At 29.3% G+C, this 17,341-nt stretch overlaps 2 protein-coding genes across 2 annotated transcripts; both read left to right on the top strand.

The window, feature by feature from the left end:
- The first annotated feature begins 248 nt into the window (after positions 1–248).
- On the top strand, positions 249–3,278 carry LOC126673274 (sulfated surface glycoprotein 185-like). The gene is made up of 2 exons (XM_050367359.1): positions 249–371; positions 2,901–3,278. The coding sequence occupies exons 1-2, from the start codon at positions 249–251 to the stop codon at positions 3,276–3,278; spliced, it is 501 nt and encodes a 166-aa protein (XP_050223316.1).
- Positions 3,279–15,327: 12,049 nt separating this feature from the next.
- On the top strand, positions 15,328–16,153 carry LOC126673264 (pathogenesis-related thaumatin-like protein 3.5). Its single transcript, XM_056104804.1, has one exon. It carries the CDS (start codon positions 15,620–15,622, stop codon positions 16,151–16,153), a length of 534 nt encoding a protein of 177 aa, XP_055960779.1. The 5' UTR covers positions 15,328–15,619.
- Positions 16,154–17,341: the final 1,188 nt, after the last annotated feature.

Here is a 17,341-nt window from a genome sequence, read left to right as displayed (position 1 = left end):
AAAACAATAAATGATTAAATTAAGGATGAAAAAATAGATATTAAAATGAGTGTCTAAAATCATTCCTTAAAAATTATTTAGATAAATTTATAAATTATTATTATTATTATTAACAGTAAATAGAGTTATTTAAATTTCATTGAATTAATAAAAATATTATATTTAAATCCAAGAATATCTTTTTCAATTTTAATGTTAAAAAATATTACCCATAGTTTTTTTTTTCTATTAAATATACCCATAGTTCGATGGCGGGTGAACTTGGCAATGTCACCTACATGTCACAAACTCAGTTGAATGTGCTTTTATCTCCTCCATCCCATGGGCTAAAAAGGAGAATAGTGGACCCAAAGCTCTCATGCATCGCACGAGTGGCTGGCCCACCATAAGCCACAAAATTTATAAACAGCCCATGTATACTGATTGCACTTGTACGTTGATATATACATCTTTTATCATCTGGGAGGAAATTATTTGTGAAAATAATTAAAATCAGGATATAATATAATATTCATTTGAGTTATAATTTACTGGCATAGTTATATGTTTTTATTATTATTAAAACATAGAATAAGAAATTCGAACTTTGTATTTATTAGTTTAATATAAATATAGTAATTCTTTTTGATTAAAATCTTGAAATAAATAATGTATTTTTAAGAGAAGTTTTCTCTTTTTGAAAGAAAGAAGATTGGAAAAGTGTGTTTAGGGGATGATGAGAGTAGTATTGAGATGGGGGAGAATGATTACTTAGGGATGGAGCTTTAGTGCTAAACATGATTAGTATCACACGTGTGCCAACTGGATTTCCAAAATATTTTAGCACTTTTTATTTCTTTATCTTTTTCGGTTCTTGAGACTGAAAGGAAAGAAGAAAAACTTTATTTTATATTTCTCTTCTTTTGGGTACTTCATTAGGCAACCCAATCATGAAACTGAATAAATGTCTCCAAGAAGTCACTAAAGGGCAGGCTCAATTTTTCAATTGAAAAAACTACCTCAAATTCTTATATCAGGATGACAATATAATTATCTAATATGTGTAAGCTTTCTATCAAATATTACATTATTAATAAAAATTATATAAAAAATTTAAAGTATCATTAGCATATTTATTGCGGTATAGATAATAGCATTGATTTCAAATATAATTCTAATTAAAATGATAAAATTACATCATATACTATCAGAATAAAAAAATATTTACAAGTGTATCCATCGTTCGTCAAACATTTGGGCCATTTGGAGGTTATGTCAAAGCTAAAATGGGCCATATCTTATCAATTTACGTTGTTCATTTGGACCATCTCAATGAAATTTGCTTGCTTTGGCAAAAAAAAAAGAAATTTGCTTGGGAAAAATTGAAAAATACTTGATTTTGTTAAAATAATCTCAAAAATACTTATATTCGTTTTTATTTGCGGACAATACTTACAAAAGAAAATAAATTGCACCTAGCACTTGATTTAATAAAAACATTAAACCTAACACTTAAAATCTTATTTCTCTAAACCCTAAATCCTAAATCATGCTAAAGCCTAAACCCTAAACCCTAAACTCCAAACTCTAAACCCTAAAACATACTAAACCATAAACCCTAAATTTTAAATCTTAAACCCTAAATCCTAAATCATGCTAAACCCTAAACCCTAAATCATGCTAAATCCTATATCCTAAATCTTAAACCCTAAACCCTAAATCATGCTAAACCCTAACCCTAAAATCATAAACCCTAAACCCCTAAAATCTTAAAATCTAAATTCTAAATCTTAAAAAAATGGAGTTAAATGTTGGATAGATAAAAAAATGAAGTTAAATGTTGGACGAAATAAAAAGGTTGGGTTAAGTGTTAGATGAAATAAAAAGGTGAAATCAAGTGCTGGATGAAATAAAAAGGTGGAATCAAGTGCTAGATGAAATAAAAAGGTGGAATCAAGTGTTGACATGAAAAAAAAAGATGCTCAAGTATTTTTGGAATTATTTTTGATAATCAAGTGCTGAGTCTAATTTCCTCAATTTGGTTCCAATTTGTAAGCCCAACTATAATGGAATATTAGCCACTTATCTTTAATTTCGGAGCAAATTAGTATAACAACATTTGATATAACTCACACTTTATTTTCTCCTATTTGAAAACTAAATTATGTGGACTCTCACTTTTACTTCTGTTAATATTTTAGTGCCTACATTCATTTTTAGTGTTAGTCAACGAAGTCAAAGAACTTATGGGTAAATTAATTATCAAGTCCGAGGGAAGAAATCGTTGACAAAAACAAAAGTGAGGGGTGAAATCATTGAGAAAATAAAAATGGGGGATCATATAATTTTGTTGACTTTGTTGACTAACATCTAAAATGGACAAAAAAACTAAATTGTTGATAAAAAGAATGAAAGGCTATATAATTTAATTTTTAAACAAGAGAGACTGAACTGTAAATTATATCAAATGTGAGGAGTGTTATAATAATTTCTCTTAATTTTACTACTACTATTTTTTCTCTCATGTTAGTAGCATGATATTGGGATTTTTAGACAAATACCTACCAAACACATACTTATTCTCAAAAATACCTTTTGACCACAACTAGTTGAAATTTACAGTTTGACCAATTTTTTTTATAAAAGTACTTTTTTTATTTGCAATAATACGATTTCGGTTTCTAACAGTTTACTAACGGTTCACTAAATATTGTTTTAACTAGCAGTTTACTAACCGTTTACTAATAGTTTACTAAAGGGTAAGTTAATTTACTAATTGTTTACTAACAGTTTCCTAACGTTTTACTAAAAAATAAATCAGACTCCTACATTTATAAATAGAAAATAATGTAAAAAATTAAGTACATAATAAACAGAAAGTCATTTTGTCTTAAGATTTTTAATTAACAATTCTGTTCCAGCTAGCTTTAATCATAATCTCAGCCGGATCCAACCTCATTATTGTGGTTGTCGCTCCTCTTGTTGCCAGATTTCTCACCGCTCTCAGCACCTCCACCAGAAAATCCAACAATCGGCAACCCATTGCCGGCCCAGCAATCGACAACCCATCGCTGCCGTCGTTGAACCCATCGCCACCACCGTCGAACCCATCAATCGACAACCCATCGCCGCCGCCGTCGAACCCATCAATCGACAACCCATCGCCGCCGCCGTCGAACCCATCAATCGACAACCCATCGCCGCCGCCGTCGAACCCATCAATCGACAACCCATCGTTGCCGCCGTCGAACCCATCAATCGACAACCCATCGTCGCCGCCATCGCCAGCAAACCCATAGATCCACAACTCGTCACCGTTTTAGCGGCAGCTTTACGATATAAAATACCTTTGTTATTGTTGGTTATGAGATTTCTGTACTTTTCAATATTTTGAGCGTAAAAAAATCAAGAAAAAACGTAAAGAAGAAGGGAGGAAGAAGACTGGTGTATTTTGGCAAGAGGATAAGCGCGTCTGTATTACTGAGATTAAATATGGATTTGCTGGTGGCTGATCTAATTTCCTCTAATTCAATGAACAAATACCAACGAGTTTTTAGGTTGTAAGTTTGGCTCATTTCCTGAATTACAATATCCCTAGTTAAAAGGATAAATAAATACCAACAAATTATGGTTTAAATGGTACAAATGTTGGATATAAATTTATTAAACTATAATTCAATTCTTCTCATAAGTAGTTCTTTTTATTATTATCAAAAAAAATCAATGGATAAATATATGTCCAATACAGTCGATCCTCTAATAATTAATATATATGGTGAATTAAAAATTTATTAATTATTAGAATTATTAACCAAGCAAATTAAGATTTCTATTTTTCTTGAAGTTTTATTATTTTATTTTACTTACTCCCAACCAAATAAAGTCTAATAGTAAATCACAATATAATTCAAATTTTAACTCACAAATGAACAACTAAGAGCCTGCATATAATATAGCATTATTTTTTATGCAAAATTTAGTATGAAAAAAGTAATAAAATATTATATTTAATAGAATTGTAATTTTATTTTCAGTGCAAAATGTTAGATTGAAGTGTTATAATTACTTACTGTGATAAATATATATTAAATTTTTTATTATCTTATTTCATTTTGTTCAATCATGTGAATTATAATCTTTTGATATAAATTTTATTTTTTATTTGATATAGTTATGAGCTCTTTTTAACAAAAATTGTTAGAAGAATCAATGGATTATATTTAAAATAATTTATTTTAATATGTTAGGATGTTGTCTGTTAATAAAAAAGATTAAACAAATGAGATTGTAAAAAAAAAAAAAGGAGCATAAAATTTAGAATGAAAAAGAATATACAACATAAATAATGAAATAAATAGTGGGAAAATTATAATTAGTACTAATAAATTTTAATTGGATGTAAAAATTTAGCATATGCTATAGTTAATGCCTAAATTTAACAAAGGATATAATATATGCTAATTTTAGCACTAAATAGTATTAGATTTGATTTTAAAACTCAACGAGATATTATAAAATTAGCATGTCATTTTAACATCAGATTGTGGATTTGTTAATACTGTTGTGTATGATGTTCCATAAGTGACCCCATGATTGAGCTGGTTTAACCTATACAAATTACAAATTATTGTTCTCTTTTTCTAGGACACTGACTAAAACACAGTAGCAATCTTTAAGATTCTTGATATCTACAATTCAATGATGGGCATATATTTGACACTCAAATTGTAATTAATCATGAATCAGATCGTTACTGTCACCTTTTATTTTTCGTTAGTAGGCCAATATCATCAGATTTGCAATTGATAAGATGCATGCATACTGATACTTACCTATCTATATGTGTGTGTTTTTGACCCACCCTACATGTGAATGAATGAACATTAATAAAACCTTTTCTTTTCTCTACTTAGTGTGTGTGAGTACAAGAAACGGGACCATGGAGCTATCTCAAGATGAAAAGAAATAATCAAAAGCCCCACTTTGACTCCGATTACTATTATAGGACGTTTACATTCAATTCAAATCTAATCGTTTGAAATTTTTATTTTTTAAAATCAAACCGAATTGATTTTATAAAAAAATTAATTGAAAGATTAATGTTATAAAAATTCACCAACTTTATACGTTTTTTCAATTTAATCATGTCTTTTAAAACTTGTCATAAAAATACACAAACTTTTATTTTTTTTCTAAATTCATACACAGTGTCGACGTAACACTCATTCATTGGTTAAATAACTTCCACCTCAACAAAATACACCAACGAATCCAGCACCGTGTATGAATTTGAAAAAAATTGGTGTATCTTTATGACAAGTTTTAGAAGGCTTGCTTAAATTGAAAAAACGTATAAAGTTTGTGAATTTTTATGACATTATCCCAAATTTGAAACAATCGAACATGAACCTTTTTACCAATAAAACAAATCAAACTTAATATATATGCATATATATATGTTCCAATTGAATTGAATTAAATTTTCGAGTTTTAGTCCGGTTAGTAGTTTCGATACGATTTGCATAGCCCTATAAACAACTTAGGGGGTGTTTGATAACACAATTTATTACTTAAATTAATGTATTAAGCACTTAATTGTTTTAAGTTGGTTTGATAATTCAAAAAAGTTCAACTTAACTTATTCAGTCTAGTCAAAAACCACTTAAAATAATAAGTCAAAAATTTTGACTTATTTTTTTTTACTGAAAACATGAAATTATTAAATATTAGTTTTCTCATTAAATAAACTTTATATCCTTATTATTTGCATTTATTACTCATGAATAAAAATATTTTATCTCATATTTTATTTTAATATTACAAAGATCAACACTTAAACTTGCAAATTACTATATTTTCACTATAAATATTTTATTTTTTATCTTTACTTTTCTTTTTATAGTTTATATGTCATTTATTTAATATTTCCGCTCTTAAACATTATTTGAATTTTCGTTTGTAACACACAATATTAAATATTAGATTTAAACGGTTTTTAAAGAGGTTTAAAAATTAATATTTTATTTTAAGGATTACTTTCAAATTAAAGGGGGCATCATTATAATCTTTAAGGATTAATTATCAGCATACGCGACTAAAATGTATAATTTTTATTTATGATATATGTAATATTTATAATGTTTTTCTAAATATTATTTATTTATATTTTAAAAATTTAAATAACATATAATTTATATTTAATAATTTTATTTTTAAAATAGTTAATCTTTAAAGGTTAAAATGTAATACTAATATTCAGTAATTGCAGACTTGCAGTTATCAAATAGACTTATTTAGTTCAGGACTTACAAAATTTAGCAATTATTATTTTCAGCACTTAAAATTCAGCATTTAATTTTCAGTACTTAATTTTTAATTTTATCAAACGCCACCTTATTTGGACATCAAGATTGCATGTGATCTCAAGGTTCCGTTTGTTTTTAAGGGTTTTTATTTGCATGGTGGAAGACTTGTATCATAATGTGGTTTACTTATAAGATATGAGTCTAAAATCTTGTTCTTGTTTTCCTTTTCCCCTATAATGAGTTATGATTTACTCATTACCCAAATGATTAATTATCTAATAATTTACATAATAATAATTTTTTCTAGAAAATATTGGTATTGAATTAGATTTAATAATATCATGTAAATATGAAAGATATGAAAATGATGTCATTTCTATCTTCATATGAGAAAGCCTTGTTTCTTTAAATTTAGAATGTTCCATTCGATTATGGTGAATGATAGAGATAAACGTTTTTCTTTTTTCCTTTTAAAAACTATGACCGATTTATCAGCCGGGGTGCAAACCAACTCCAAATTCCTGGTAGGTTCATTTTAGATTTTCTGATCATTACTCGCTTTGTGGTGATTTGATTGCTAAGCTGAACCCATACCATTTATTGGGCTAGGTTAGGTTCCTTGTCCCAATTACAGAAGCCCAAATATGATCCATGGCAATGAGGTAGGGTGGGGATGGAGATGGGGATGGGTCTATCCATCTCCGTATCAATGGAGAATTCTCATCTCTGCTCCCATTAAATTAATTAATGTGATAAAATTATCCGTCTCTATTTTCATGGATTTCTTATCCCCATGAAATTCCTTATTTCCTCGTATAATTTAATATAGAGTTATGAATAATTTTATTATTTTTACAAAATATTTTTAAAAAATTAATTATAGAAAATACTATTATCTTTATGATACAATACAAGGAATACTAGAATTTTAATATATATAGTGCTAAAATTGTTACTATTAACATATAGAAAAAAAATTGTGTCATGTTGCTGCTAATAAAATATTGTCTTAAATAATTGACAATAAAATTTGCTGTAAAATGCTGTTTATCACTAACCAATGGCAGTAATTTTTAAAATTATTGTTGTCAAATGTCTTTTAGAAAAAAAAAATAGCTGCAAAATTATTATCGCCATTATTATATTTCTTGTAGTGATATTTTATATTTATAATTAAATATATATTAATAAAAAAATAAGTTAAATTATTTAAAATCAATAATATAATAAAAATTATAAAATATATATAAATATAAATCGGGTTACCATGGAGAGAGGGATAGGGATTCTCATTGAGTGGAGACTATATTTCTCGTCCTCTGCCCATCCCCGTGTCCCAGGGGATAAATGATGGGGTTATCTCAAGCATGGGGAAAGACAAATTCCCATTGCCATCCCTATCCATTTCTGTATATTTAAAATAAATAAAGTTGAAACAATTAAAAAATGATTCCCTAGGATACCTTATTTTGTAATCTAACTACAGCGGTAACTCATTTTTACATCTCATAATTTTTTTATTTACCAAAATAACATTTTTTAATTTTTTAATTACAAAAATACCTTTTTTACTTTCTATGTTTAACGTCTTTCTTTCATCATTTTTTTTATTTTTGTATTTTTTTGTGGTGTTTGTATGGTGTATTTTATGGTATTCGATAGGTGTAGAATTACCCCTATTTCACGAGTCTATTTGTAGCGTTTTATAGCGATTTTGGTTGTATTTTGAGTCACATGTTACTTAGTTTCATATCAAAGTGTTTTAAGTGCAAATCGAAGAAAAACAGAAAAAAAGCAGTGCTGAAAGCAGTGGCAGTTGGCAAGAAGCCTGTCTCGTCCGAGACAGGGCGTGTCCCGATCGAGACACACCCAGAAATGGCTAGTCTCAATCGAGACAAGGTCTCGGCAAGCAGAAGCAGTTTTTGTTGAGCCTTTTTAAAAGAAACTCCCCATTTTAAAGGAAACACCTCATTAATGAAGATACGTGATAAAAAGCTGAAATGGCACATGTGGACAACTCTTTTGTCCATTCTCAGTGGTGGCTCGATTTAGACTTGTACTAGGATGTATTTTTACTCCTTTTATGTCCTTAACTTATATAAGGATCATTTTGTTCCCATTTTAGGGTTGACACTCACTTTAAAAAATTTGTAGTCACCATAATTTTTATTTTCTGATTTTATTCTTTTTGATCTTAATGACATTTATAGTTTTTATTGTGGATTATGATTATTAGTTGAATTTTTTTTATTATTATTGAAGATTACTATTTCTTTTGTCATCCTATTATCTCTCTACTTATTTAATGTTTGTGGGTTCCATTTATTATTTCAAGGTAACTAATCTCTACAGTATGTTCTCTCTTCATTTTTGTTTAGTTAATGATGTTAGGTTAGTTATGATTAGCTAAATCCTCTTGTTTAGGGGTTGTTAATGATTATCATGCTTGTTGATTAAGTAATTAGAGTTTGTTGTGTTTATTGGACTTAGTGCTTAGATTAAAGTGATCTTTTAATCTATGTTTTGTGTTTAATTAATTGAACGAGAGTTATTTAATTAAACGGACCTAGTTAAACACAACCTTGGGGCTTAATCATGCGAGAGCGGTTTGAGGCTTAATTATCTAGGATTCATTTTAGCAATTTCAAGATCTCTTTACCTATTTATTTAAACCCGTTTAATAGTTGATTACTTTACTTCGATAATTGTTTGCTTAGTATTTAAATTGTTAATTTGCTTAGTTTAGTTCTGATAGTTGTTTAATCACATTTGAATGCTTGCGTGCTAAACGATTGTATTTCAAAGTCGATTTTCATTCTCGTCAAATCTCTCATTCTCCTAGGATTCGATACCCTGATTTATAGTCTACTCTATTACGCGTTGCGATACCGTGCACTTGCGGTAAATGACCAACATTATTTTTAATAGTGTTTCTATGATGTATTTTTAGTGTTTTTATGATGTATTTTTATATTATTAGTGTAAATACACCAGCTATGTACGCTACATTTTTCTTAAAAAACTGATAAATCAATTCGTTAAGTAAAAGACAAGTAGCATCAAAATGAATTGGAATATAAAATTGTAGATTTATGTGAATAAGAGAACAATTAAACATATTAACATGAGATATAAATAATTAGAATACAATCTTACGGAAAAATCTAAACGATCATGAAAAAAAAAATCTTTAACAAACACCACCGGAACAAAGACGAAGACGATGAAATTTTCGTTCTCTAATACAATCGACGCCGTTTTGTTCTCTGATGCGATCGATGTTAGTTTTTTTTTTTGCGATGTAAACGTTAGGCTTCCGTGTGTTTGTAGACGCTATGAATTGAAAAAAAAATAGAGACTTGAGATTTGGGAGGAAAGAAGAGATTTGACAGGAAAAAAGAGGCGGCAACTGTTGATAAAAAAATAGAAATTTGTATTATTTGTGTGAATGAAGCTCTTAATGAAAAAAATTATTTTTAAAATTACTTTCCAAAGCAGATACTAAATGTAATTAGAAAATCATGAAACATATTTTTATTATTATTTTTTAAGATTAGGATAGTTTTGAAAAACTATCTTAAAAATTATTATATCGGAAAATGTAAAAAATAACTAAAAGTAAGAGCGAACCTCCATATTGTCTTTGATTAAAAAAAAAAAAAACCTATTGTCTGTTAATTCTGATCAAAGATTTATGGATATAAAAATCGAACTAATAGATTAAGGAATTTGTATAAAGCTCAACTTTTGAAGAAACCTTCTAGAGTTGCATGTGTTAATAGTTAATACCATAATTGAGGTAAACAAGAACCCAACAAATTAGATTCAAAAAAAAAGAACCCAACTAATTGAGTAATATGTATGAAATTCCATATAAGTTAAAAACTCGACGTGTCTAGTAGGTGAACTTATGCACAGGTAAAATAGTAAGGTTTTTTTTTAAAAAATAAGTAAAATAGTAAGTTTAAATATTTTAAATTTAATATGCCTAATGATGTTTTGATATTTAAATCAGATTCTTTTCCAAATTGTTAATGGTTGTACCTGCAAGTGTTTAGATCTTTAAAATGCATTATTCTTGGGTACATTATAAATAAAGATATAAATTATTTTAAAGCGGTTTTTATGGGGCAGTAGTAAGACATCATGGCTGAGATTAAGTGTGTGCACGGATCCTGGATATTTTCAAAACAGAACCGAAAATCGGACCGAAAATATCCAGAACCGAAAAATATCCGTTGACCATTGACTTTCCCCGAACCGAACCGTACCAAAAATTTTATTGGTACGGTTTTGGATCTTTTATAAATAACTGTACCGAAAACCGAACCGTACCGAACCAAACTACAGAACTTATACCCGAAGAACCGAAATTATATATATTATATATTATTCTAATTTTAATTTGATTATTATATTCGTATTAGCTTTGAATTACTAAACATGAAAATTGCTTTATTAAATTAAATAATATATATTAAAAAATTAGTATATATGTATATATATATATATATAAATTATCAATTTATATAAAAACAAAAATATTTATATATTTCAATGAAAATTATATGAATTTGTCAAATTTTTAATAATCATTAAAAGAATTTCTAGCTCGACATTCACCTTCGTCATGCAGCAGTCTTCAAAGCAGATGGAAGCGTTTCTTGGCAAGCTCCTTCGGCAGGTCGGCTGAAAGTTAATACCAATGCTGCTGTTTTTTCTGGCATGCAGGGGATCAGTATAGGGATAGTGGTGAGGAATTTTTTAGGTTCTTTGGTTCTAACTTGACAGTGTAGTTGGTTTGGTTCTTACTCGGCTAGGATGGCGGAAATTATGGGAAGTAGAGAGGCCCTTAATTGGTTGAAGTGTAAAAACAAGCTCGTTATTGAGTCGGATGCTATGGACGTAATTTTGGATATTCGGACTCCGGACTCTCCGGATCCTGACATGTTAGTTGAAGATTGTGCTAATTTAGCGAAGCAGTTTAATGATATTAATTTTTTTGTTCGTGAGTGCCTGTTCTTGCGCAGAATGCCAGATCCAATTCAGGCCATCAGGAGTGGTCTTGTCACTTCCCTGAGTTTCTCACAAATGTAATTGCTTATGATTTGATTTAATATAATCATTTTTTCTCTCAGAAAAACAAAACAAAAATGATATAATTTTAAACTTAAAAATAGATAAAAAGTACCCTTATCAAATAAAATTTAATATTAAATCGAACGATAATATATATATTGCGCCTTTTTATTTTATTGATGCTTATTTATTTGTGATAGTTCAAAATATAAAAAAATGAATGAATGCGTAGCTAATTAATTTTAAAAGTCAAAATAAAATGTTATAATATAGTAGAGATCATATTTTAAATAAACACTATTCGTGGTTCTAGTGATACCCGTACCGAACCGTACCGAACCATTAGGACCGAATCCCCGTACCAAACCGTACCGAAAAATAAAATTTTCGAACCAAACCGACCGATTATTGGTACGGATCCGGAGATCCAATTTTTTATATCCCCAATTTTTGGTTTGGTTCCGGAGATTTGTCAATCCCCAAATTTTCCCGAACCGTGTTCACCCCTAGGTGAGATTTAAACTATTATCAAAAACGAGCTTGGTAATTATAAAAAAAAATACACGAACTTGGTAATTATGAGCAATTAGCTCATTTTGACAAATTAATTTATAAATTAAAGGGACAAATTACCAATTTAGAAGACCATTACCTTACAAATTGAGGGAGCAAATTGCCCTGATTCCGCCCATGGGTGTAACTATCCTAAGGTTAGGATATGCTCCAACTTCGGCTGTGACCAAATTTTTTGGAAAAAATAAGAGTAAATTCATAATTAATAAAGGTTAAGCTCAAATTGCCAAAAAGTTATAGGTAAAGTAGAAATTAAACCCGAGGTGAAAAAAAAGTTATTATTCCGCCACTAAAGGTCTGAAATCTCCTAAGCTTATTTGGGATTCGTCTATTAAAACCTGTAGAAAAAGGAAAAGAAGAGAATGATAGAACCTGAATAAACTTGGATGAAAGGATTAAGGAAGGAATCATTGTTGATGGTTAAGTATTAATTTATACTCTCTCCCTTCACACGTATTCTTTTTCTTCACCTTGCTTTACACATTAGCTCCATTTTTCTTTCAAATTAGTGAGACAAATATTATCACAGATGGCGAGTTTCAACTTTCATTTTCCACTTCTGCTCATTATACTCATAATTTCATCAGGTAATTCCTTAGGGTCTTTTCTAAATAACGCACTACGTTTCCTTACTGTTCCTTTGTTTTCGTTCTTTGACTTAAATAAGTAAAATTATAAACTCTAGTATGTTTGTTATTTAAATAAACTTTTTATCTTTAAATCGTAATTTTTTAATTTTTCGTAATTAGAATTACCGATTTAACATTTGATTAATTTTTGCCGATGTAGAAAACTAAATCAAAAACAAAACAAAACAAAAATACTCAATGTAAGAGCATCTCCAATGGGATGCTACTTTTTATGCTAAATTTAGCATGAAAAAGTGATAAAATGCTATAGATAGCATAGCATTTCAAATTTTACTCCAATGCACAAAGTTAAAAAGAAATGTTATAATTATTTATTAAGATAATTATCTCTTAATTTTATTAATTGCTAATTTTTTAATAATTTTTTTAATTAAATATTTTAAACTAAAATTTATGTAATATTTTTTTAATTTATAATGAACTTTTCAAAAGATATAATTAAAAGAATCGATGAATTATATAAAAATAAATTATTTATTTTTTTTATTATATTGATGTTTGGTCTACTATTAAAAAATCAAATCGATGTTGTAAAATTAAATAGAAGCACAAAAATTAAAATGAAAAAAGTAAAAAAAATAAAAAAAGTAGGTTAAAATAATAAATGCAAAAAATAACCGTGGTAAAATTGTAATTAATAGTGAATTGCTATTGGTTGTTGAATTTTAGCATATGCTATAGTCTGTGCTAAATTTAGCATGTGATATAGCATATACTAAATTTAGCACAAATTATAGCACTGCATTGGAGATGCATTTTAAAATTAAATGCTAAATTATAGCATTAGCACTTCATTTTAGCATTGCACTGGAGATGCTCTAAGCATCCATAATGATTTAATGAATTTCTAATCGGTGATAGAAATAGTAAAAATATGAAAGCTAAGATTTTAAATTATAAAAGTCAAAAAATCATATTAAGGTTACAAAATATATGACAATTCATGAATTTAATTGCATTATCTTTTTATTTTTTTTTTTCTGTTAGTGGGATTTAATTGGGGTTTTTTCCCAAATAATTCCTACAGAAAAAACTTATTCCCAAATGGTGCCTGTGGCTTGAATCCGCAAGTCAGACTTGCGGATTCATGGGTGAATGCATCATCTTCGTCGATGTCTCCTGCATCATCTTCGTCGCTCTCATAAAAGTGTTCGTCTTCATCTTCGTCACTGCTCCTTACTGACTCACTGTCCCACTCTGACTCGCTCGAATCGCTTAACTCCAAATTATCCAGCGAAATTTCAGTTCCACCCAAAATCCGGTACTCAACGTAGAACTCCATAATTCGTAGATTCGGACATCTCATAGATTCGGTTAGTATTCCAAATAAATGGTTATTGTCCTGCACTAAAAAGAGTGCGTACGAATCTACTTCACCCCTTACAAATTTAGGCAGTCTGAATAAAATTTGTGTAATCTCCACTTCTGAGTTAGTAGAGTTCGGTCCGCTACAAACTGCTCTTTTACAAATGTTAACCAATTCATCGAAATTCATTCGTTCACTGAGTGGCATCTCCACTCGACAACCACCGTGATATTCTACTCCACGGGGGGAGTTTACAATTTGCCCATCGAACCATATTAGAAAGGATACATTGAGTGTCGACATTACTACACATTTTTTAACAAAAAATTAATTATCTATAATTAATATTTGTCCATAAATTATGATAACCATTTCAAATACAAAGCATCTTTTAATCACATTTTACTAGCACTAAATAATTATAACAATTATTTCTAATACTTTACTAACAATATAAAAATAATTTCACTTTTAACAATTATAATTTTTTAATATTTTTAAAAGTTAAATAAAATACAAATATTTTTCTAAAAATTACTAATCCCTAACATTTTACTAAAATGTAATTAATTTTTATTATTATCCATTATACTAATTTCTTTAAATCATACCATTTTTTTAAATTATACTTGATTCTAGAATTTTATTTAATAATGATAATACTTACCATTTTACATTACAAATTCTATATAATAAATCAATAATTTTCACAATTAGTATTTTCTAATTTTTTAAACATTAAACTAACATACTAAAAAATTTAATTTTTTTTTATTTGACTAATTTCTAAATTAAATATTCACAGTTATAATAAATACTCTAAAAATATCAAACCAAAATTAATTATTAACATCTAATTAACAATTTATATTTAAATTAAAATAAATTAAAATAAATAAAATATTTACTAACCTCTTGTAGTCCACAAGCAATAATACACTATCCGTTGTTAACGCCTAGCTCCGATACGCTGTCCGTCGTTAACGCCTAGCTCCGATATTTGTAAATTATAGGATTGTAAATTTAAATCGAAAAATTGAAAGGATTTTCAAAAAAAAAATGAATTGAAAGGGTTTTTTTTTTTTTAAAGAAGAGTGTGGCATCCGGGTGTGCTGAAAATGCACACCCGGGTGCTAAATATATCTAAATGTATCCGCAAGTCATACTTGCAGATACATTTAGTCTGATTCCCATGTGGGAATCAGACATGTCTGATTCCCGCATGGGAATCAGAATTGATTCTCGCATGGGAATCAGACATGTCTGATTCCCATGCGGGAATCATAACTGATTCCCATGTGGGAATCAGTTTGACCCCTGACTCGTCAGGGGTCAAACTAATTCCCACATGGGGAATCAGTTAATTATCCCCTTAATATTAATTAAGGGGATTGCTGCTTGAATCCGCAAGTATGACTTGCGGATTCAAGCAGCAGGCACCATTTGGGAATAAGTTTTTTCTGTAGGAATTATTTGGAAAAAACCCGATTTAATTGACATTCATTTGAAACCCCATAATTCTAAAATCGACTCGATTACTAATTTAAATAATCGATGTATTTTTTAGACTTTGATTTTTGATAATGGCTGAATTGACAGGGATAAAAGTAACAGAATGTGTAAGAAATTTTACCTTATGAAACTATTGCAAAGAGACGATATGGCCTGCAATTACTCCAGGTGAGAATTTCAACGGAGGTGGATTTGCACTAAAACCAGGCCAATCCATGGCGTTCACTGCCCCTGTCGGATGGAGTGGCCGTATATGGGCTCGAAGCGGTTGCAACTTCGAAAAAAAAGGCAACGGAACATGCCAAACCGGAGCCTGCGGTTCATCCTTAAAGTGTTCCGATTCCGGTCAAACCCCAGTATCAATAGCTGAATTCACCCTTGCCGAACTGGATTTCTATGACGTCAGCCTCGTTGACGGGTTCAATTTGCCGGTAGTTGTTACACCAATCAACGGTAACGGAAATTGTAGCGTCGCTGGTTGTGTTTCTGACATGAGGCGTAGCTGTCCATCGGATCTGGCCGTCAAGTCAAAGGGGAAGGTTATCGGTTGCCGGAGTGCTTGTGACGTGTTCAATACCGATGAATATTGTTGTAGAGGAGTCTATGGTAATCCTATAGTATGCCAACCTACGTATTATTCAAAGAAATTTAAGAAGGCATGCCCTACTGCTTATAGTTATCCATATGATGATCCTTCTCGCATTTTTACTTGCTCTGCTCCTCATTATGTTGTCACCTTTTGGTGCTAATTAATTTAAGGGAAAAGTTGAAAAATATAGAAATAAAAGAAAATAATTAGAAAGTTACGGAAGTTTCAAATTAATTAGGGTTAGCACTTTCTAATGTTAATTAATTACTTTAGCACGTGATTATTCTAAACATTTGCACATAGCACTTGATTTCCAAAAACAACCAAAACCTTCGTCTTCTTTCTTTTCTTCTTTTCACTACTGAATCACTAACTCCGACGGCTCCATCGCACCAATCTTCATAATTGCATGATACTTGGAGAATCGAGCGTCGGCCTTGTAATACTGCTGGCCACGAGTGGCGAGCGAGCCAAAGCTTTGAGTTGTTGTTTCTCCGTCAGTGCCGGCTAATTCGACAGTTCCTTTGTCGATTTTGATGTCGGGAACTACGCCGTTTTCTTGGAGGAGTTCGACGAATGGTTTTCCATCAGAAGTTTTCTGATAGAGAGGAGCAAGCATATCAGAAAAGGAAGCCTAAGAATTAGCAGATCGGAAAAGGCAAAATTAAGAAGCATCGAGGGTAGATAAATCAGTTAGAAACCGATTTCAAACGATTTCAGCTAGAAATCGATTTCAATCTATTTTAGCTTTATAGAATTTTTTAGTTTTATTGTGATGCTGCTTTTGTTTTTATTTCATGTTGCTACTGCTGTTATTTTTATTTTATATTGCTACTGTTGTTGCAATCTGTTTTCTTTTACTGCTGTTGTTGTTTTCTACAGCTGCTGATGTTGTTATTTTCTTAGTGTACTTTTTGTATACTTTTAGTATACCCTCACATAGTTTTAGTAAATTATTTCTTTTTATATGTTAACACAATTTAAAGATTAAAATGATAAAGTGTATCCAAATTAATTAATTTTTATATTATATCGACAATATTATTCGTATGTTCCTCAGTTTTTTATATGTATTGTTTAGTTTATTTTTAAAAATTACAATGGTTTGGTATACCTTTTGAATGTTTTATATATACTGTACATTTGTTATATGTACTGATTTTTTTAAATAATTACAATGTTTATGCTAATCAAGTTATGTATACTTTATACATATATATACTTACTGTTTTTTAATGTTTCAAAAATGACAACATCATTTATTATTAGTATTTGACATTACCTTTTGTATATTTTTTCAATATTTGGTATTGTCATATATATACTTTATGTATGTTTTTATTATACC

This window comes from Mercurialis annua, linkage group LG1-X, assembly GCF_937616625.2.
Source record: "Mercurialis annua linkage group LG1-X, ddMerAnnu1.2, whole genome shotgun sequence".
Lineage (NCBI taxonomy): Eukaryota > Viridiplantae > Streptophyta > Magnoliopsida > Malpighiales > Euphorbiaceae > Mercurialis > Mercurialis annua.
Note: the sequence above shows the minus strand (reverse complement) of the source record. Positions and strands in the feature narration are given on the sequence as shown.

Excerpts from the sequence above, each read along its gene's own strand:
- LOC126673274 (XM_050367359.1), top strand. The coding sequence starts at position 249 with ATGGCGGGTGAACTTGGCAATGTCACCTACATGTCACAAACTCAGTTG. Across the intron at positions 372-2,900 it reads AGCTCTCATGCATCGCACGA|CTAGCTTTAATCATAATCTC; the intron begins GTGGCTGGCCCA and ends ATTCTGTTCCAG.
- LOC126673264 (XM_056104804.1), top strand. The coding sequence starts at position 15,620 with ATGGCGTTCACTGCCCCTGTCGGATGGAGTGGCCGTATATGGGCTCGA.